This window comes from Hemiscyllium ocellatum, chromosome 26 (assembly GCF_020745735.1).
Source record: "Hemiscyllium ocellatum isolate sHemOce1 chromosome 26, sHemOce1.pat.X.cur, whole genome shotgun sequence".
NCBI classification, from domain to species: domain Eukaryota; kingdom Metazoa; phylum Chordata; class Chondrichthyes; order Orectolobiformes; family Hemiscylliidae; genus Hemiscyllium; species Hemiscyllium ocellatum.
Window position 1 is genome coordinate 2,948,093 of NC_083426.1, and position 22,551 is coordinate 2,970,643.

Here is a 22,551-nt window from a genome sequence, read left to right on the forward strand (position 1 = left end):
ATGGACAATGTCAGTTTGTACAGGGCATCTCTGATGGATAATGTTAGTGGTTATGGGGGTCCCTGGAAATAATGGTTGGCTCAGTGGTTAGCACTGCTACCTCAGCACTAGGGCCCAAATCCCACATTTGGGCAACTGTGTGGAGTTTGCACGATCTCCCTGTGTCTACATGTGTTCCCACTGAGTGCTCTGGTTTCCTCCCACAGTCCAAAGATGTGCAGGTTAGGGTGGATTGGCTATGCTAAATTGTCCAAAGATCTGCAATAGCGGGTTAGCTGTAGGAAGTGTTGGATTTTGGGCGTAGGGGAGGGGACTGGGTCCGAGTGGGATGCTCCTTGGAGCACCAGTGCAGACTCGATGGGTTGCTTGGTCTGTTCCCCCACTGTAGGGATTCTATGTTACCGTTTAAGGAGGTCTGTGAGATGATTGCAGTTTTTCTGAGGAAGGGGAGGTGTGTCCATGACGTTTGCAGTTTGGGTTTCTGGGTGGAGCTATATTTTTGAATTTTTCTTTGCTCTGCACTTTGAGCGTTTGATATCTCTAGTTTCGAACCGGCTTGACTTTGAGGTGTGGAGTGTGAGTGTAAGTGGAGGTTACTGACATCCTGCTTGGCCAGCCCCTGGTCACATGCTGCTGTTTGTCAGAGTTAGGAAACTACTTCCCTGCTTCAAACCAAGCCCTGCATGTTTCCCTGAAGCACTGTGACCTTCCCAGGACCCAGCAGAAAGGAAACCACTTGAAACCACAGCCAGACAGAATGGAAGCGACTTCGTTTCAGGTTTGAGACATGCTGCAGAAAGTTTATTTTTAACGCGAATGACTTTGTTTATTTTTAATAAAATGTGTTTTCTTTATAATTTCAGAAGTTCCCTGCATTTAAACTGGATATCAGTCCTCTGAAAGAGCCGCTGGGATTTATCAAAGTATTGCAGTGGGTGTGTATGAGATGTTTGCTGTCAGTTAGTTCTAGTCGGGAAGGTGCGGACGGTCTCGGTTTCTGTGCAGTTCCTGTTCCTTGTACCGATAGTGTTGGTATTGAAAACTCCCTGCCTTTGTTACTGCTGTGAAGTTTGTGTGGCTGGAGCAGGACTGAGGTTCAGGCTGACCTCCAGTTTGTAAAGAAATTGTGAGGATGCCGTTAAATACAGAGGGACAGGATTAGTGGCAGAGTGCAGTTACAAAACTCTCTGTGAGTGAAAACGGTGTACCCTGTTGTTATAGCCCATACCAAACCCCCTCCAAATATGATGATAGCCTGGAATCATGTTTTCATTTGAAGGCGTTGCGTTCTGGACGCAATTCGATTGGTCAAACTACCAGGCTTGAAGCAAAACAAACTTTATTCATACACTATAGTTAAAATACAACAAAAACAGAAGAAATCGGAATAACAACAGAATAATAGATTATTTACTTACTAAACAGTAACTGTTCCAATGCAGTTATATCCCATAAATGTGTTGGGGAGAGGCATGGGGCTAGTGGAATTATCAGTGCGCTGTTAATACAGAGATGCAGGCCATGTTCTGGGGACCCAGGTTTGAACCTTGCCACAGCAGATGGTGGAATTTGAATTCAATTAAAAATCTAATATTAAGAGTCTAATGTTGACCAGGAATCTATTGGCGATTACTGGGTATAACCTCAGAGTTATAGAGATGTTTAGCACAGAAACAGACCCTTTGGTCCAACCTGTCCCTGACGACCAGATTCCAACCTAATCGAGTCCCATTTGCCAGCATTTGGCCCATCACCCTCTAAACCCTTCCTTGTCATATACCCATCCAGATGCCTTTTAAATGCTGTCATTGTGTCAGCCTCCACCACTTCCTCTGGCAGCTCATTCCATACACACACCACCCTCTGTGTGAAAATGTTGCCACTTAGGTCTCTTTTACATCTTTCCTCTCTCACCATAAACCTCTGCCCTCTAGTTCTGGGTTCCCCCACCCCAGGGAAAATACCTTGTCCATTTATCTTATCCATGCCCCTCATGATTTTATAAACCTCTGTGGGGTCACCCCTCAGCCTCCAACACTCCAGGGAAAACAGCCCCAGCCTATTCAGCCTTTCCCTGTAGCTCAAATCCTTTAATCCTGGCAATATTTTTGTAAATCCTTTCTGAACCCTTTCAAGTTTACAACATCTTTCCGACAGGAAGGAGACCAGAATTGCACACAATATTCCAACAGTGGCCTAACCAATGTCCTGTACAGCTGCAACATGACCTCCCAACTCCTGTACTCAATACTCTGACCAATAAAGGAAAGCATACCAAACACCACCTTCACTATCCTATCTACCTGCGACTCCACTTTCAAGGAACTATGAACCTGCACTCCAAGGTCTCTTTGTTCAACAACACTCCCTAGGACCTTACCGTTAAGTGTATAAGGCCTGCTAAGATTTGCTTTCCCAAAATGAAGCATCTCGCATTTATCTAAATTAAACTCCATCTACCACTGCTCAGCCCATTAGCCTATCTAATCAAGATCCTGGTTTAATCTGAGGTAACCTTCGCTGTCCACTACTCCAAAGTTGTTGTTGTCTGCAACCTTACTAACTCTACCTCCTATGTTCACATCCAAATCATTTATGAAAATGATGAAAAGCAGTGGACCCAGCACCGATCCTTGTCTCACACCACTGGTCACAGGCCTCCAATCTGAAAAACAACCCACCACCCTGTCTTCTACCTTCGAGCCAGTTCTGTATCCAGATGGCTAGTTCTCCCTGTATTCCATGTGATCTAACTAGCCTCCCATGAGGAACCTTGTCGAACGCCTTTCTGAAGTCCATATACATCATGTCCTCTGCTCTGCCCTCATCAATCCTCTTTGTTATTTCAAAAAAACTCAGTCAAGTTTGTGAGATATGATTTCCCATGCACAAAGCCATGTTGACTATCCCGAATCAGTCCTTGCCTTTCCACGTAAATCCTGTCCCTCAGGATTCCCTCCAACAACTTGCCCACCACCGACATCAGGCTCACTGGTCTATAGTTCCCTGGCTGTTCCTTACCACCCTTCTTAAACAGTGGCACCACGTTTGCCAACCTCCAGTCTTCCAGCACCTCACCTGTGACTATCAATAATGCAAATATCTCAGCTAGAGGCCCAGCAATCACTTCTCTAGCTTCCCACAGAGTTCTTGGGTACACCTGATCAGGTCCTGGGGATTTATCCACTTTTATGCTTTTCAAGATATCCAGCATCACCACCTCTGTAATATGGACATTTTTTTCAAGATGTCACCATCTATTTCCCTACTTTCTATATCTCCCATGACCACCTCCGCTGTAAACACTGATACAAAATACTCTGTTAGTATCTTCTCCCATCTCCTGCGGCTGATCTTTGAGTGGCCTTATTCTCTCCCTAGTTACCCTTTTATCCTTTATGTATAAAATCCCTGTGGATTTTCCTTAGCCCTGTTTGCCAAAGCTATCTTATGTCTCATTTTTCCCTTCTTGGTTTCCCTCTTCGTGAGACTCCTATTGCCTTTATACTCTTCTAAGGATTCACTCAATCTCTCCTGCTTTACCTGACACGTGCTTCCTTCTTTTTCTTAACTAAACTCTCAATTTCTCTAGTCATCCAGCATTCCCTACACCTTCCAACCTTCCCTTTCACCCTGACAGAAATATACTTTCTCTGGATTCTCGTTCTCTCATTTCTGAAGGCTTCCCATTTTCCAGCCGTCCCTTTACCTACGAACATCTGCCTCCAATCAGCTTTCGAAAGTTTTTGCCTAATACTGTCAAAATTGGTCTTTCTCCAATTTAGAACTTCAACTTTTAGATCTGGTCTATCTTTTTCCATCACTATTTTAAAACGAATAGAATTATGGTCGCTGGCCCCAAAGTGCTCCCCCACTGACACCTCAGTCACCTGCCCTGCCTTATTTCCCAAGAGTAGGCCACGTTTAGCACTTTCTCGAGTAGGTACGTTTACGTACTGAATCAGAAATTTTTTTTGTACACACTTAACAAATTCCTCTCGATCTAAACCCTTAACACTATGGCAGTCCTAGCCTGTGTTTGGAAAGTTAAAATCCCCTACCATAACTACCCTATTATTCTTACAGATAACTGAAATCTCCTTACAAATTTCCCATGGACTATAATACAATCCCAATAAAGTGATCATCCTTTCCTTCTATCTCAGTTCCACCCAAATAACTTCCCTGGATGTATTCCAGGAACATCCTCCCTCAGCACAGCTGTAATGCTATCCCTCATCAAAAGCGCCCCTCCTCCTCCTTTCTATCCCTCCTGTAGCATGTGTATCCTGGAACATTAAGCTGCCAGTCCTGTCCATCCCTGAACCATGTTTGTTTAATTACTAAGATATCCCAGTCTCACGTTCCTAACCATGCTCTGAGTTCATCTACCTTACCTGTTAGGACTCTTGCGCTGAAGTAAATGCAATTTAATTTATCAGTCCTACCTTGTTCTCTGCTTTGTTCTTGTCTGCCCTGACTATTTGACTCACTCCTTTTCTCAGCTGTAGAAGTCTCAGATTGATGTCTTTCCTCACAATCTCCCTGGGTCCCACAACCCACCTTACTAGTTTAAATCCTCCTGAGCAGCTCTGGCAAATCTCCTGCTGGTATATTGGTCCCCTTCTAATTCAGGTGCAATCCATCCTTCTTGTACAGATCACTTCTATCCCAGAAGAGATTCCAACCACCAGCTCCTCAACCACGCATTCATCTGCTCTATCCTCTTATTCCTACCCTCACTCGTAGTAAATCAGATATTACTACTTTCGAGGACTTCCTTTTTAAATTCCTGCCTAACTTCCTAAGTTCTCCCTTCGGAATCTCATCCTTTTCCCTTCCCCATCGTTAGTTTCAGTGTGTACAATTACCACCTGCTCGTTCCTCTCCCCACTGAGAACGTTCTGCATCCTCTCCAAGCCATCCTTGATCCTGGCACCAGGGGGGCAACAAACCATTCTGATTTTTTGCTGTTGGCCTCTGAAATGTCTGTCTGTGCCTCTGACTAGAGAGTCCTCTAACACAATCGATCGCTTGGAACCCAACATACCCCTCATTACATTAGAGCCAGTCTCAATACCAGAAATTTGGCTGTTTGTGCTGCATCACCCCCTACATTCTCCACAACAGCATACATGTTTGAAATGGGGATAGCCACAGAAGACTCCAGCATTACCTGCCTTCCCTTGTATCTTTCCTGGAGTTAACCATCTACCTGACTGTATCTGCGGCTTTTCTCCCTCCCTACAACTGCCATCCATCACACCCCCTAGTTCCTGTAAATTCCTCATTGCCTCTAACTACTGCTCCAAATGATCCATGTGATTTGATAAGATTCACAACCAAAGACACTTCCTGCAGTCATAATCATCAGTAACATGGTAACTCTCCCTAAATACCATATTTGATAGGAACCACCCTCTTTTAGGGAAGAGAAGTGGCTTACATATGACTCCAGATCCACAGCGATGGTCTGGGCAATTAGGGATGAGCAATAAATGCTGACCTAGCTAGCAACGCCCTCATCCCATGAATGAATAATAAAAAGAAACACCTAAGCAAAGGCAAATTCAGAAAAATAGATTTTCTAAAATTGTATGGGAGGCAAAGGAAGAGAGCCCCAGGTTTTAACTATGAGCGAGGGGGGGAAAACACTGCTGTTACAGAAGGCTAAACCTAAACAACCAATCCTGGTTCTGTGGGAACTTGACCCCACCCACTCAGGATGCTTCTGTTGGTCCAACTCTTCATTAAAAAAGGACCCAAAGTTTCAAAAGCTGTGACTTTGGAGCAGATTGCTTGATGTCTTTGGCTCAACCTCTCCTCTCAAAAAAAGCAAGATGCAATACACCTCTTAAAGCCATAGTATTATCATCGTGTGTAGTCCCGTACCCCAAACAGAAAGCTAGGAAGTGTCATCCATTAACTTGCCAACAGAACAGGGACAGTAGAGCGTGTGCTACAGAGTCAGGATCCCTCTGCTCTTTTAAACTGAAGTGAAGATCCATCCACATTATACGCATCAAACATTCCCAGGACAGGGACAGCAAGGGATTAGATACACAGTAAAGCTCTCTCTACACTGTCCCATCAAATACTCCCAGGACAGGAACAGTATGGGGTTAGATGCCAAGTGGACTGGTTAACTGCTTGGGACAACTAGTGGATAAGTTTTTGCTCAGATGATTAGTAAAGTAATGAATGCTACAGATATTAGATTATTGTTTCAAGTCCACTGGATAATTATTTAGCAAGAATAATGTGAAAGAAAACTAAGGAGTAAAAATTGCAACTTTCATGATCTACTCTGATGTAAGAACTGACACAGACCTTTATGGAGTCTAAATCCACACCCAAGCCCCTATTATTTCCCGGAGTTCTCTGACCTTTTCAGTGTTATCCTAAAGAGTGAGTAGAAAAAGATGACCTGGACTTGTATGATCGCAAATCATCCAAGCTATAAGGTTGAGAAAGTGATTAAAAAGGGCAATGGAATCTGGGCTTTATAAGTTTGTCAGGTACAAAATCGAGGAAGTAACGATGAACCTTGATTAAAAACAAGAGTTCAGACTCAAATCAAATATTAAGATTGTCAAGATTGTAATCATATTAGGAGGAGTTCAGAGAAGGTTCAGTTGACTGAATCCTGAGATAAGGTGTGACCTTTATGAGGAGTGTGTGGGCAGGCTGGGCCTGTATCTATTGGAATTTAGATAAATGTGAGCTGAATAGACTGGGTCTGTTGTCCCTGGAGTGTCAGAGGCTGAGGGGGTGTGACCTTTATAGAGGTTTATAATATTATGACCTGCATGGATAGGGTGAATAGCCAAAGTCTTTTCCCTAGGATAGGGGAGTCCAAACTAGAGGGCATTAGTTTAGAGTGAGAGGGGAAAGACATAAAAGAGACCTAAGGGGCAACTTTTTCACATAGAGGGTGGTATGGAATGAGCTGCCAGAGGATGTGGTGGAGGCTGGTACATTTGCAACATTTAAAAGGCATCTGGATGGGTATATGAATAGGAAGGGTTTGGAGGGATATGGGCCAGGTGCTGGCAGGTGGGACTAGATTAATTTAGAAAATCCGGGTCAGCATGGACAAGTTGGACCAAAGGGTCTGGTTGTGCGCTGTCTACCTCTGACTCTACAATCACATTTAAGATCCCAGAGGATCTTGACAGTTGAATGCTGAGATGTTGTTTTCCTTTATGGGAGGGATTTAAAGAATGGGGTGCAGTTTAAAAATGAGTCTGCCATTAAAGGGGCCGGTGGGGATTGTTTTCCTCAAAGTCGTCATCCTGAGGGAGCGGTGGTGGTTGAATTCATGAAGGTTTTTAATGCTATTAGATCTTTTTGTTGATGAAGGAGTTGGGGTTAGGAGCAGTTGGGAAAGTGAGGTGGCTGCCACAATCAGATTGGCTGTGATCTCCTCCAGTGGCAGAGCAGGCCTGAGGGGCTAAATGGCCTCCTCTCACTCTTATGTATGTGTTTTGAGGGTCAAGTGCTGAATGTCATATTTTGGGAAGAGAGTGAAGACAGCAGAGAGGGTGCAGAAAAGGTTTCTGAGCATGGTTTTAGGGAGGTGTTTAGATAGGGGACGGTAGGGTTATTCTACTTTTCAGAAGGAAAGAGTTGGGCAACTACTCACAAATGTGAGGGATAAGACAGGAAACTGTTCCCATTGGTAGAAGAGAACCTGGGAACCAGAGCCAATTAACTTTGATGGGCAAAAGATCCCGATGTGAAATGAGGATCAACTTATTTTTGCATTTACTCCTCTTGATGAGAAAGCATTTTGTTTATTGAGAGAACAACATGACCAGGATCCAAAATTCACTGAAGAATGTCAGTGACAGGGTGAGCAAGCATTGATAAAATCCACGTGAGCCGCTATCCCCTGTCGCATTGGCCTGCACACCGTTACCAATAATTGATTGTTGTCACGTACTAAGATACAGTGAAAAGTGGTGTTTTGCATACTGTGCAGGCAGATGAGGAAGGGGAATAGGACACAGAAGGAAGGTGATTAGCCTAATAGTTTTATCACTGGACCATTGATCCACACACCCAGATAATGTTCTGGGAACCTGGGTTCGAATCCTGCCTCTGCAGATGGTGGAATTTGAATTCAATTCTTTTTTTTTAAATATCTGGAAGTAAGAGTTTAATGACGACCATGAATTCATTGTCGATTGTTGGAGATACCCATCTGTCTGACTAATGCGCTTTTGGGAAAGAAACTTAGCTGGCTGATATGTGACTCCAGACCTAAAGCAATGTGGTTGACCCTTAAATGTCCTCTGGGAAACCTGGGATGGACAATAAATGCTGGCCTCGCCAGCGATGACCTCATCCTGTGAATAAATAAAGAAATTAAAATGCTGCAAGGAGTGAAATACCATCTAAGGAGTGCATCTCTATGCCCTGCTTGTTCTGAGTGAAATCCAATACAACATGTAGGTGTGTGCAGATTCTGGCACAACACTGAGGCTGGCAGAGTGATATTGACAGCACCACTGATTCCGCAGGGAGCTATGCAATGTGGAACCTGCAGAGTTCCGATTCGGAATGGAGATTCCTGATGCTCATCCTCCCTTCAACTCTTGGAATCCTTACTGCACTAATCAGATCTGCAATAGCAACAATTTGGATTTATATAGAACCCTTACCGTGGTAGCACATCCCGAGACAGGTCATAGAGGGCCATAAAACAATACTTCATTCCAAGTCACGTCAGGAGAGAATAAACTAGTTTGGTTGTGGAAGCGTATAAGGAAATTGCTTTGAGAAAGAGTGAGAGGTTTAGGGGTCAGACAGCAGAAGAATATCTGTGAATGATGGAATCACAAAGTTCGAGAAAGTCAAGGGGCCAGGACTGGAGGAATGCTGATATAAGGGCTGTGGAACTGGTGGGGATTACAGAGCTGGCAAGTGCATGGTTAGAGAGGAATTTGAAAACCAGACTGGCTGATAAGGAAATTCTCAATGTAAGCCGTTCTTCATGCATCCTCTCTATAAGAATGTTTGCTTCAAAACTTTGTGTATATCAGTATCATTCCAGAAACAGTACAAATATTCATGAGGCTGATTCCCAGGATGAAGGGCTTGTTTGAAGGAGAGTTGAGAAGAATGAAAGATGATCTTATTGGAAGACAAACGGTTCTGAACAAGGGGTTAACAGGGTTGATGCTAAGAGGATGTTTCCAGTTGAGGAAGCTAGAATAGAGGGAGAACAAGGAAACTTTGTAAGATGGAGATGAGGAATTTCTATTCAAGCTTGTTAAAGTGTTTGGAATTTTTTTCCCCTATGTGTGAGGAGGCTGGGTCATTGAATATATTCAAGGCTGAGTTAGACAGATTTTTAATGGAGTTAATATTCCAACAGAGATTAACACTGGGAACGTCAGTTCTCAGATTGAAACTTGGCTTGATAAACCTAAATTTTCTTTGTTTTTTAAGTTATGAGGTACGTTGCTGAACACATTCACAAAAGTCTGTAAGTACTGTTAACAAAGTAAAATGTTTTATTAAACAAGAAAAATATGAACTGTATCACAGAAGGCAAAAGAGGAAAGATTTACTTTCAAACACTAAAGAAATTCAACCTCAGGCTATTGATTTTGCCGCAGGAATATCCTTACAAACACCAGACCCCGGTGAAGAATTACTGTTCTCTCTCCACCGACGTCTCTTACCAGGGTGGCACAGCCAGAACTGGTTTCCTTCCAACAAATTATTGCACATTCATAAATGTCTTTCCTTTCAACTGGGATCTGTCTTGAGACTTCTATAGACAACTGCAAATTAAACTTATTAGTACTTTAATTGCAATCTCTATATAAATCCAAATGTTTAGTTTTGAAAAGTCATAACTTAAACTCATAGAAATGTACAACACGTAAACAGACTCTTCAGTCCAACTCATCTATGTTCTGCTTAATCTAGTTCCATTTGCCAACATTTGACCCATCTCCCCTGAACCTTGCCTCTTCATATAGCCATCCAGATGACTTTTTAAATGTTGTAATTATTACTAACCTCTTCCTCTGGCAGTTCATTCCATACACATACCACCCTCTGTGCGAAAAAGTTGCCCCTTAGGTTCTTTTTAAATCTTTCCCCTCTCCCCTTAAACCTGTGTGTTCTAGTTTTGGAGTTCCTTCCTCTGAGGAAAAGACCTTGGCTATTCACCCTATCCAGATTAGATTAAACTTTTCCGAGCCCATGATTTCAAATTGAAATTTCAGGATAAGCTATTAACCAGTTAGGGTTAAGATGTGGGGAAGTTTCGTCACTAAAGATTGAGTGTTTAAAATTTTTTTTGTTTTTACAGGATATGGGTGTCCCTGGCTAGGCTGGCTTTTATTTCTTTCAGAAGGATATTAGTGAACCAGACGTGTTTGAACAGCAATCAGAGTTGGTTACATGGTTGTCATGAGGATGGTGTTTTTTAAATTCCAGATTTTTAGTGAATTCAATTATTCACCATCTACCAGGATGGGATTGGAACTCATGTCCTGAGAACATGAGCCTGGGGTTTTGGTTTACTACTTGACCATCACCTTCCCCTGGTCCCGGAGGGCTGTGGATGCTTTGTCTTTGAGATTGATAGATCTTTTGACATTGAGGGAATCAAGCAATATGGGAATAATGCAGAGAAGTGGAGTTGAGGCAGAAGATGGGCATCACGGTGGCACAGTGGTTAGCACTGCTGCCTCACAGCGCCAGAGACCCGGGATCAATTCCCGCCTCAGGCGACTGTCTTTGTGGAGTTTGCACATTCTCCCCGTGTCTGCGTGGGTTTCCTCTGGGTGCTCCGGTTTCCTCCCACAGTCCAAAGATGTGCAGGTTAAGTGAATTGGCCATGCTAAATTACCCGTAGTGTTAGGTGAAGGGGTAAATTTAGGAGTATGGGTCTGAGTGGTATACGCTTCGGTGGGTCGGTGTGGATTTGTTGGGCCGAAGGGCCTGTTTCCATACTGTAAGTAATCTAAAAAAAGATCAGCCATGATTTATCTCCCATTTATCCCACCACCCCTTCAGCTCTCAGCCTCATTCTCCTGCTCCTCAGATGCTACCTGACCTGCTGTGCTTTTCCAGTACCATGCTCTCAACTCTAATCTCAAGGGCTGAATGACCTATCCCTCTTCATATTTAGGAACAAAGAACTTGGGAACTGGAGGACAACATTTCCCCTGTCGAGTTTGCTTCACCGTTCAAGACCATGACTGATCTGGTTATGGTCTCAACTCTACTCTGCTTGGCTACCAAAAGTCTATCTCAACTTAGTTTTCAATAAATTCAGTGACCCAGTCTCTACCACTACTGGGGAACAGAATTCCACATTCTAATATCCCTCTGATCCCAACCTTAACAGGAAGACCTCATGATCCCTAGTTCCAGTCTCATCCAGAAGAGGGAACATCCTCACAGTATCCACCCTATCAACTCTCCTCAGGATCATATGAAATCACCTCTCATTCCTCTAAACTCCAGTTGGTAAAAGTTCAGACTGCTGTGTTCCCTCATTTGCAGATGACACAAATGTAGGTTGTGAGAGGGATGCAAGCAGTTTATAGAGCGATATTGATAGGTAGAGGAAATGGGCACAAGGTTGGAAAATGGAGTATAATGTGAAGGGAGAACGAAAGAACAATATTATTTAAACGGAGAAAAGCTGCAACACGAAGGGACTTGGAGAGACTTGTACATGAATCACAGAAAGCTAGCAGATAGGCAGCAGGTAATCTGTAAGGGTAATGGAATGTTGTCCGCTTTATTCCTGATGAAGGGCTTTTGCCTGAAACGTGGATTTTCCTGCTTCTCGGAAGCTGCCTAACCTGCTGTGCTTTTCTAGCACCACTCTGATCTAAAATCGAATGGAATGTTGGCCCTGATTTCAAGGGGGTTGGAGTCTTAGAGTAGGGAAGTCTTACTGCAGCCATACAAAGTGATGCTGAGATCATATCTGGAGTACTGTGAGCAGTTTTGGTTCTGTTATTTAATGAAAGATATTTAATTAAAGGTAGTTCAGAGAAGGTTCACTGGGATTATCTTCTGAGCAAAGGTTAAACAGGCTGGGAGTACACTCACTGGGGTTTAGATGAATGAGAGTTGATCTCTTTGAAACATGAAGGATTGTTAACAGGTTTGGCAGGGTTAATGCCAAGACGATGTTTCTCTTCATGGGAGAGTCTATAATGGGAGGGCACAGTCTCAGAATAAAAGAGATTAAGATATGAGGAGGAATTTCTTCTCTCAAAGGGTTGTGTTGTTGGAACACCTTTGCACAGAGAACTGTGGGGGCGGAGACCTTGTGTATATTTAAGGCTGAGATAGATGCACGATCAATTGGGGAATCGAGGGTTATAGGGAAAAATGCAGGAAAGCAGACATAAGGAATGTCAGATCAGCCATGATCCTGTTGAATGTTGGAGCAGGCTGGAGAATGGCCTCCTGTTCCTATTCCTTATGGTCGCATTGTCTTATTAGATAGGCTGTTTGTTCAGGAATGGGTCAAGTGAATATTCCCTGAATTACTAAATAAATTGCATACTTTTTTTAGATAAGGAGAGCAAAACTGTACTCAAGTGTTCTCACCAAAACCTTAATAAGCTGTACTAAAACTTCCCAGTTTTTATTTTCCATTCTGGTTGTAGTAAATGACAACATTCCATTTGACTTCATAATTATTTGCTGTAGCTGAATGTTCATGTTTTGTGATTCATGTACAAGGATATGCAGATCGCTCTGTATCCTGGAGTTTTGCAAGCACCCTCCATTTAAATAAAATGCAGCTTTTCTGTTCTACCTGCCAAAGTGGACAATTTGCTCACGTTATAGTCCAACTACACGTTTGCCTGTTCATTGGACTTTGTAAGTACTATATCTCCTCCTGTCAATTACTTCCTACCCATCTTTGTATCATCAGCAAATATAGCTCCCATGTATGTGGTCCTGCCATCCAAGTCACTGTAATAGGTTGTAGTTAGATGATGTCCCAGCATTGACTCTGTGGCACTCCACTGATTACAGCTTCCCAACCCAAAAAGGATACTTTTATTCTTACTCTCTGCTTCCTGTTAACTAACTAATTCATGAGCCATGATGTGGAAGTGCTGATGTTGGACAGGGTTGGACAAAGTCAGAAGTCACATGACACCAGATAGTCCAACAAGTTTATTTGAAATCACAAGCTTACAGAGTGTAGCCCCTTTGTCACTTCACCCTGATGAAGGGGCAGTGCTCCTGAAAGCTTGTGATTTCAAATAAACCTGTTGGACTATCACCTGGTGTTGCATGACTTCTGACTTTATCCAGGTTGTAAGGGATAGGATTTATGAACATCTGGATAGGAATAATGTGATCAAGGATAGTCAGCATGGTTTTGTGAAGGGCAGGTCGTGCCTCACAAACCTTATTGAGTTCTTTGAGAAGGTGACTAAGGAGGTGGACGAGGGTAAAGCAGTAGATGTGGTTTATATGGATTTTAGCAAGGCGTTCGATAAGGTACCCCATGGTAGGCTAATGCAAAAACTACGGAGGTATGGCATTGAGGGTGCATTAGAGGTTTGGATTAGGAATTGGCTGGCTGGAAGGAGACAGAGGGTAGTAGTTGATGGAATAGGTTCATCTTGGAGTGCAGTTACTAGCGGTGTTCCACAAGGGTCTGTTTTGGGACCATTGCTGTTTGTCATCTTTATAAATGATCTAGAGGAGGGGCTTGAAAGCTGGGTTAGCAAGTTTGCGGATGACACAAAAGTCGGTGGAGTTGTGGACAGCGAAGAAGGATGTGGCAGGTTACAGCGGGATATAGATAAGTTGCAGAGCTGGGCAAAAAGGTGGCAAATGGAGTTCAATGTAGCTAAGTGTGAAGTCATTCACTTTGGTAGGAGTAACAAGAAGATGGATTACTGGGCTAATGGTAGGCTACTTGGTAGTGTGGATGAGCAGAGGGATCTTGGTGTCCATGTACACAGATCTCTGAAAGTTGCCACCCAGGTAAATAGTGCTGTGAAGAAGGCATATGGTGTACTGGGCTTTATTGGTAGAGGAATTGAGTTCCAGAGTCCTGAGGTCATGTTGCAGTTGTATAAGACTCTGGTGCGGCCTCATCTGGAGTATTGTGTGCAGTTTTGGTCGCCATACTATAGGAAGGATGTGGAGGCATTGGAATGAGTGCAGAGGAGGTTTACCAGGATGTTGCCTGGCATGGTAGGAAGATCGTATGAGGAAAGACTGAGGCACCTGGGGCTGTTTTCATTGGAGAAACGAAGGTTTAGGGGAGATTTGATAGAGGTGTACAAGATGATTAGGGGTTTAGATAGGGTGGACACTGAGAACCTTTTTCTGTTAATGGAGTCAGCTGTTACTAGGGGACACAGCTTTAAATTAAGGGGTGGTAGGTATAGGACAGATGTTAGGGGTAGATTCTTTCCTCAGCGGGTTGTGAGTTCATGGAATGCCCTGCCAGTAGCAGTGGTGAACTCTCCCTCTTTATGGTCATTTAAGCGGGCATTGGATAAGCATATGGAGGTTATTGGGCTAGTGTAGGTTAGGTAGACTTTGGTTGGCGCAACATCGAGGGCCGAAGGGCCTGTACTGCACTGTATTTTTCTATGTTCATACCCCATGCTATGCATTCTCATCCTGTGCAGTAACTTTGATGTGGCTTCTTATAAAAGGCCGTTTGGAAAGCTGAGTGTGTATCTACAGGTTCATCTTTATATTTTCTTAGTTCCTCAAATTCTGTTCAGTTAGTCAAACACCGTTTCCTTTTCACACGGCCATGGTGACTCTGCTATAATCTCCACAATATTGAAGTTTAGCCAGTTCCCTAGGTGTGGGATAACCTGAATACTGAAGAACATCTGATATCTCAAAAAGAGAGGAAACTAGGAAAAGGTAGGGTTGCTCTGTTAAAGAAGGACATCGTTAATACAGAAGTGAGAGGTGACCTTAGCTTAAAAGAGCAAGTTGCAGAATCGGTTTGGAAAGAAGTAAGAAATGGTAAGATTAAGGTTCACACCAGTGCATTGTTCAGTTATTGGCTACCTCGCTTCTGGGATCTTGCTGCCTTGAGGAGGGGGCTGTGAAAAGCATTAATCAGTGTTCAGTGTTTCCACTGTCTATAGATTAACCCTTCTCCTCAAGCTGGGTAGGGACAAACTCACTGAATTCTTTGTTAAGCTTAATCCTGACGTGACAAGATTTGAAAATTTCCTTTTTGATATAACCAACCTATCTGGTATTTGTTTAAAATATCAGATCTCCTTTTGTCTAACTCTGTTCCACTTCTTTCTCTTCCCCCCTCTCTCTGGCTGTCTCACTCTCCCCACCCACCCCCATTCCCTGTCAAGCTTACCCCCTCTTTCTCCTCCTACTGTCTCTGTGTCTTCCTATTCTCTTCATCCTGGATGGCAGAGGGAGTGTGTGTGGAACCTGCCCATTCAGAACTGTTTAGTTTCTGGTCTGTGAGCCTGTTGTGTAAACACTTGACAGTAAATGGTTTTACAGTTATTATCTGTTTAAAAGTGACACTGCTTGTTGTGGGAAGATTTGCTGGCAGCTGACTGTAATAACTTGATCTGGATAACATCTGCTTACCATCCTCTGACCCTGTCGCTTTGTAATTCAGTGTTTCAGTCAGCCAGTTGTTGTAAAATACAGTCAAAACCTGAAAGAGTTAATTGACATGCAGGGATGAACTTTGCCCTTCAGGATATAAGGGACTGTTCTGACAGGAGTTAACCATTTCAGTTCCAGTCTCTAGCAGTGGTATTGTCTCAGTTGCAAGTTGTTAGATTAATGTGGCTGATGCTGGATTACTGACTATCTATTTATTGAAGCAGAAATCTGTCTGTCTTCCACAATTATTAATTATTTTTATGACCAATACAAGCTCCAGTCTGTACTTTATACTTCACTCCCTTTGCTGGGGAAAACCAGCTCTTATGTGGAATTTTTGCATTTATTGCTAAAGGAACAAAGCACAAAAGTAGGGAAATGTTACTACAACTGGAAGTAGCATTAGTGAGACCGGGCCTGGAGTCCTGCATACAGTTATGATCCCCTTACTCAACATGGGATGTAGTTGCTAGCGGGTTTTAAGAAGATTTGTAGCTCAAGTTGAGGTTCTGGATGTAGGTTTGCTCATTGAGCTGGAAGGTTCATTTCCAGACGCTTCGTCACCATACTAGTTAACATCAGCGAGCTTCCGGATGAAGCACTGGCATGGCCTGCTTTCTATTTGTGTTTAGGTTTCCTTAGGTGGTTGATGTCATTTCCTTTTTTTTCCTCAGGGTGTGGTAAATGGGATCCAAGTCGATGTGTTTGTTGATAGAGTTCCAGTTGGAAAAATACCTTTCAAGGACTGTGACAAATAGGCAGAAAGCTAGCCACCAGGATACATGGACATCCACTAGCCACTGACATCCATCCTAGGACAAGCCAAACAGAGATACCTGTGAATTCCTAGAAGCATGGCATTCCAATCAGAACTCTACTAACAACATTCACTTGGACACCATTTACCACGCCCTGAGAAAAAGTACCGGAAATGATATCACCATAGGAAATGATGTCACCACAGGAAATGACATCACCAACCCAAGGAAACCCAACCACCTAAATAGAAAGCGGGAATTATCAGCAGTGCTTTGTCTGGAGGCTCACTGAAGATGTTACCTAGTATGGTGATGAAACGTCTGAAAATGAACCTTCCAGCTCAGTGAGCAAACCTACATCCAGAACCTCAACCTGAGTTACAAATCTTCTCAAAACTTGCTGATCAGAAGTGCTTTCAGTGTTCAGGAACAGTCTTTTTTTTAAGAAAAAGAAAAACTCTTGCTCTGTTTTTAAAAAGTACATTTGAAGCACGGTGCTTAGATCTGGTTTCTGTTGTTGTAAGAATGTAAAGTCCTGGAGAAAACATATACAAATTGAGACAGGAACTGAGAAACTGTATCTTTTGGGAGAGATTGACCAGCCTGGGACTCCCTTTTATGATAAAGGGAGGCAAAGAGGGTAACCCTACATAACCTTTTAAAATATGAAAGGTTTTGGTCAGGTCAGCATAGGGAAAATGCTTCCACTCGGAGATAAATCAGTACTAGGGATTATTAAGAAACAAAATCCAATGGGAAATTCCAGACAATCTCTTTACCCAGAGAGCTGTGAGAATGTGGAACTGGCTGCAACAGAGAGACTGAGGTGAATCATGTCAGTATTTATAAGATGAAAGCAGAAAAACAAACAAAAAAGGAAGAAAGGAATAGAAAGTTATGAAGAGGGATTGGAGGACTCGTGTGGAGCATCGAGCAGTTGGGTCAAATGTTTCTGTAAATTCTAAGTCATTCCTGTCTTTATTCAGTTTGCTCTGTCTCCACAGGTTTTTGCGATATTTGCCTTTGCCACCTGTGGAGGTTACGCGGGGACAAGTGTGGCTTCTGTTAAATGTCAAGATGGCAAGAAAGACTTGATTTCTGTCCATTTTAGTTATCCTTTCAGGTAAGTGCTGCTGGACCAGTGCAGTTCAACCAATAATCTTTGTAAACTTTGCTGCATGACGCTGTCCAGAATCCCTCCATTGACCTTGTGCTTCCTGACTCCCAACAGTGCCATTGTCTTTGGCCAGGCTTATCCCTGCCTTTCCCACATGGCCTACATCTCTTTAACTTCAATGGGAGATTCTCTGGTCTACACATTCTATTGTGCTACACTTGGCTACCTCCCCACCTTGCTGCTACTTTCCACACCTCCGAACACACTGCAGTGATTATCACCGCCACAATGATCCTGAGGGAATCCCAGGGGCTTGGCTATAGACAGCTCCAGGTCCAGTTGGCAATGGTGAATGAGAAAGTAGAGGGATGCTCAAGGCATCAGTATTATCAATAAAGCACACATTTTTCCCTTTAATGGACTTTGCATGTAAATAGTCAATTGGAGAACATGAGTGATTAATAGATGGAAAAATACTGTTGGTGATGGGGGGAGGAGGGTAAGAAAGAAGCAGGCAGTTACATGTAAGAGCACTCCTGGGTATCAAAGGAAAAGCCAGATGTATATTATAATTGGTTCATCCCCTTTTTTGAAAAATGGGACCCAAGACTGTACAGCACTCCCTCAGTTCTGCCCATCAGGAATGTCTGGATTTTGTGCTCTCGTCAATGGACTGAGATTTGAATTGACATGGGATTGTTATCACGGAGTCAACTGGTGTAGTTTGTAATTGAAGAAGAGTTATGCGGTACAGTGACTATGGAATTTATCTGTAGTTACTTCCATGTCCTGGGGTCAATTTGCTCAGTTGACTTGATGGCTGGTGCCTGATGCAGAGTGACCAAGCAGTATGGGTTCAGTTCCATTACTGGTTGAGGTTACCATGAACAACTGTCCTCAATCTCTCCCCTCACCAGAGGTGCAGTGTCCCTCCAGGTTAAAGCACCACCCATTGTTTGTCTTGGGCGCACTGCCTCGGGTGAGAGAGCAGCTCTCTGGTCCGGTCGGACTATGGTGTCTTTACTTGGAAAAACCAGGGCAGCAGGTGCTGATATCAGTTCACCAGATCCACCTTTTACCTCAAATTGACGCAAGGAAACAAGCCATTCAGCCCCAATGGTCTGTGCTTACTGTAATGATCCATCTGGGTAACCATCGACACTCTCTTTCCAATATAATCATTCCATTCCCTTCTCCCTGGTGTTAATCCAATTTATCTTTAAGTTTTCACCTTTAAACTACTCCCTGTGATAATGTGTTACATGTCCTCACATCTCTGTGTGTCAACAATAGCTGATTGATATTTTAGTGACTATTTTGCAATTTGGTTTTCTCCGTCAGGAAAGTCACTCAGTTTTGATGTCAGCATCACTTTTCTAATGCCACTGTGGTCTTGTCTTCTAGGTTAAACCAGATTTCTTACAAAGCACTGACCTGTAAGAATGATACTGTTCATGAAACCCTGAATCTCCTTGGAGATTTTTCTTCACCGCCAGAATTCTTTGTTACAATTGGAGTGTTTACTTTCCTGTACTGTACGGCTGCTCTGGTCATCTATGTGGGATATCAGAATCTTTATCAACAGAACAAGTATCTACCAATAGCTGTAAGTGCTTTGACGTGATGCTGTCCATGTGAGTCGGTGTAAAGAGATGGTTAGTCAGACTGTCCCAAAGTTTGCAAATATTATGTTACTGCTCATTTCTCCTTGTGTTGTAAAAATAGTAACCTTTAGCTGCTGACCATTAAGGAATTGAGAGTCAGTTTGGATAGAATTGATGAGTTAAAACAATGGTTAGCTCAGTCAATTAAAAAGCATTCCATTGCTCTTTGGCTCCAAGAAGCTGAATCCACTGATAAAGTCTAGAGGGTGAAGGGCACTGCTTGTCACTGGCCACTCGGGTGTTTTCCTATCTTCCTGGTGGTGGAAATTGAATAAAGATTTGTGCAATTTGTGTCTCTCACTGTAAAAAAAAATTTAAAAAAGAGAAAGAAATAATAAAGAAGAGAGAAAAAAAAAGAAAAAAATAAAATCTAGAGGGGTAAACATGGAAAAATGCAGAACCCATTTAGCAGTGAGGAGTTGGTCTGGAATGGCATAGACTAGAATTAGAACTTTCAATTGATAAAATAGCAATGATTTGTAGCCAGGAGGAGGCGTTGACAGAAAAACAACCTGCCAAAGTTATGAATGAGGAACAATTACATTAGATTCCTAGATTCTCTTCTTGTAAAGAAGAAAAGCCTCTCAAACGGAGTCATTCAAAAAGGGTTAAGTAGAATTCTTGGGATAAACAACAAGATTTTGTTGTCATTAATGTTTTAAGAATTCTGCTTAAAATATTGAATGTTGATCCTATTAATTTTGATAATAAAATTACTTGAAATACCAAACTTCAGCTTCTGGCCTACAAATGGGTCTTGAGCTCTGTCCGTCCAGCCCCAACAGCCCAGGAGCATGTTTAACTTTCTGTATATGGCTCATTTGCTGTTCTATAATTTACTGGCTGGGGAGATTTGGGGAAACAGCTGTTTTTAATGTTGCTGGAAACCTCCTCATTGAATAAACCAGAGCTCGAATATCTATTAGAAAACAGGAATGTCTGGGGATGATTGGGAGCAGGAATTAGAACTCTTTCTGTAGATCTTTAGCTGTGTCAACTGGACCAAAATACTAATTGAAAATCGAGCTCAGACAGCTCATTCTTGATTTGTTTTTATCACCTCACCAGTGATAACGTGCAGACAGACAGAGTCGTGAGATGATCATCTGCTTTCTGGCTTTGCACATTTTTTCCCAACATGGTTAACCTGAGAGTGTGTTAACTCAGTCTGTGAAATTGGGCTGTGTGTGTTGCTCACTGAATCAACATTTATTACCGTGTCCCTGGTTGCCCCTTGAGAAGGTGGGGGTGTGCTGCCTTCCTGAACCGCTGCACTCCACCTGCTGTAGGTTGACTTTTGGGAGGGAATTCCAAGATTTTGACCCAGTGACCATTGAAAGAACGGATATATTTCCAAGTCAAGATGATGAACAGCTTGAAGGGGAACTTGCAGGGGGTGCTGTTCCCATGTATCTGTTGTCCTTACCCTCGAGATGGAAGTGGTTTGGAAGGTATTGTCTGAGGATCTTTGGTGAATTTCTGGAGTTACCTTGTAGATGATACACACTGCTGCTACTGAGCATCGGTGGTGGAGGGAGTGGATGCTTGTGGATGTGGTGCCAATCAAATGGGCTGCTTTAAACAGATGGTATCAAGCTTCTTGAGTGTTGTTGGAGCTGCACTCATCCAGACAAGTGGGCTATGTTCCATTGCACTCCTGACTTGTGCTTTGTAGTTGGTGGACAGACTTCAAGGAATTGGGAGGTGAGTTACTCTCTGCAGGATTCCCAGACTCTGACCTGCTCTTGTAGCCACAGTTTTTATATGGCTAGTCCAGTTCATTTTCTGGTCATTGGTGAACCTGATGATAATGTTGACAGTGAGGGAATTCCGTGATATCAACTCCACTGATTGTCAATGAATGACAGTTTGATTCTCTCTTATTGAGGATGAACGTTGCCTGTTGCTTATCTGGCAAAACTATTATTTGCCACGAGTTCGACTGGCTGATGCCAATTTGAACATGGACTGTTTCAGTGTCTGAGAAGTCACAAATGGTGCTGAAGGTTATGCAGGCATTGGCGAATATCTGCTCCGAACTTCTAAAAGAGGGAAGTTTGTTGACTGAGTAACTGAAGGTGGTTGTAATGAGGAAACTATCCGAAGGAACTCTTGCAGAGATGTTGTAGGAGTGAGATGACTGACCTCCAACAGCCACCACCATCTTTCTATGTGCTGGGTATGACTTCACACTGTACAGAAATGTCCCCTCGAGACCCAGTTTTGCAGGGGCTCTTTGACGTCACATTCTGTCAAATGCTGCATTGATGTCCAGGGCTGTCAATCTCCCCATATCTCTGGAATTTAGCTATTTTGCCTGTTTTTGGGCTATTCTGCAGTAAGGTTAGGATCTAAGTCACCCTGGTGGAAACCAAACTGAGTCTCAGCAAACTGATTCTCTCAAAGCAGGTGCTACTTATTTGAAGTGATGTACTGGCCTCCCCCATCATTGTGGAGAAAGTGAGAACTGCAGATGCTGGAGATCAGAGCTGAAAATGTGTTGCTGGAAAAGGGCAGCAGGTCCGGCACCATCAAGGGAACAGGAGAATCGACATTTCGGGCACTTCAGGAAGAAGGGCTTATGCCCGAAACGTTGATTCTCCTGCTCCTTTGATACTACCTGACCTGCTGCACTTTTCCAGCAACACATTTTTCAGCCTCCCCCATCATTGAGGATGGGGACATTGGTGGAGCTACCACCTCCAGTGAATTATTTAATTGTTCATCACAATTCATGACTGGATGTGATGATTCTGCAGAGTTCAGATTTGATCTATTTGTCATTGTATTGCTTAGCCCTGTTTGACAATCAATTTGTATTGTACCCACGGAAAACCTATTCGCTGTGTTGTTTTGATGGGCTGGAATGGTCCTCTGTTACACAATGACCCTGGATCTCACCATCACTCCTCCATTTACTAAAAACTTCACAAGTGGGACAGGGAATTGGGGGTTAGAGGGGCTCTGAGAAATTGTCATAAGATTTATGGAAAGTGAGCTGGAGAAGATGGAAAATCATGCGATGGGCTCATCGTTGGCAGATATCACTTCCTGCAATGATGTGTAGGGTAATTGATGTTAGATGTCATGAGAGGAAGGGAAAAACCCAGTGAATAGTGAGATTGTAAGCTGAGTAGAAGCTCGAGAATGTGCTGTTTAGACACTCTCTGTATTTTAATGGATGAGCACATAAAATTGGTCTCCATGGAATGCAGAGTGTTGATCTTAAGGCAGAGATTAGAGAAGCATGGAATAATGCTGGATGTGTTTAACTTACTCCAGTTGTAGCTGACGTTTTAGATAATATACAGACTTTGGTTAAATCGCTATCAGAACACCATTGAAACAATGGAAGGTGCAGTACAGAAATACTGGGAGGGGATGAGGA

At 43.0% G+C, this 22,551-nt stretch overlaps 1 protein-coding gene across 1 annotated transcript in view; it reads left to right on the top strand.

The window, feature by feature from the left end:
* The first annotated feature begins 471 nt into the window (after positions 1 to 471).
* Positions 472 to 22,551, top strand: part of LOC132828293 (synaptophysin-like protein 2) — a 28,080-nt gene continuing 6,000 nt past the window's right edge. The window contains exons 1-4 of the mRNA XM_060845273.1: positions 472 to 778; positions 864 to 935; positions 17,387 to 17,505; positions 18,904 to 19,105. Of these exons, the coding sequence (XP_060701256.1) occupies positions 758 to 778; positions 864 to 935; positions 17,387 to 17,505; positions 18,904 to 19,105 (414 nt within the window). The 5' untranslated portion in view covers positions 472 to 757. The remainder of the gene's footprint in view (positions 779 to 863; positions 936 to 17,386; positions 17,506 to 18,903; positions 19,106 to 22,551) is intronic.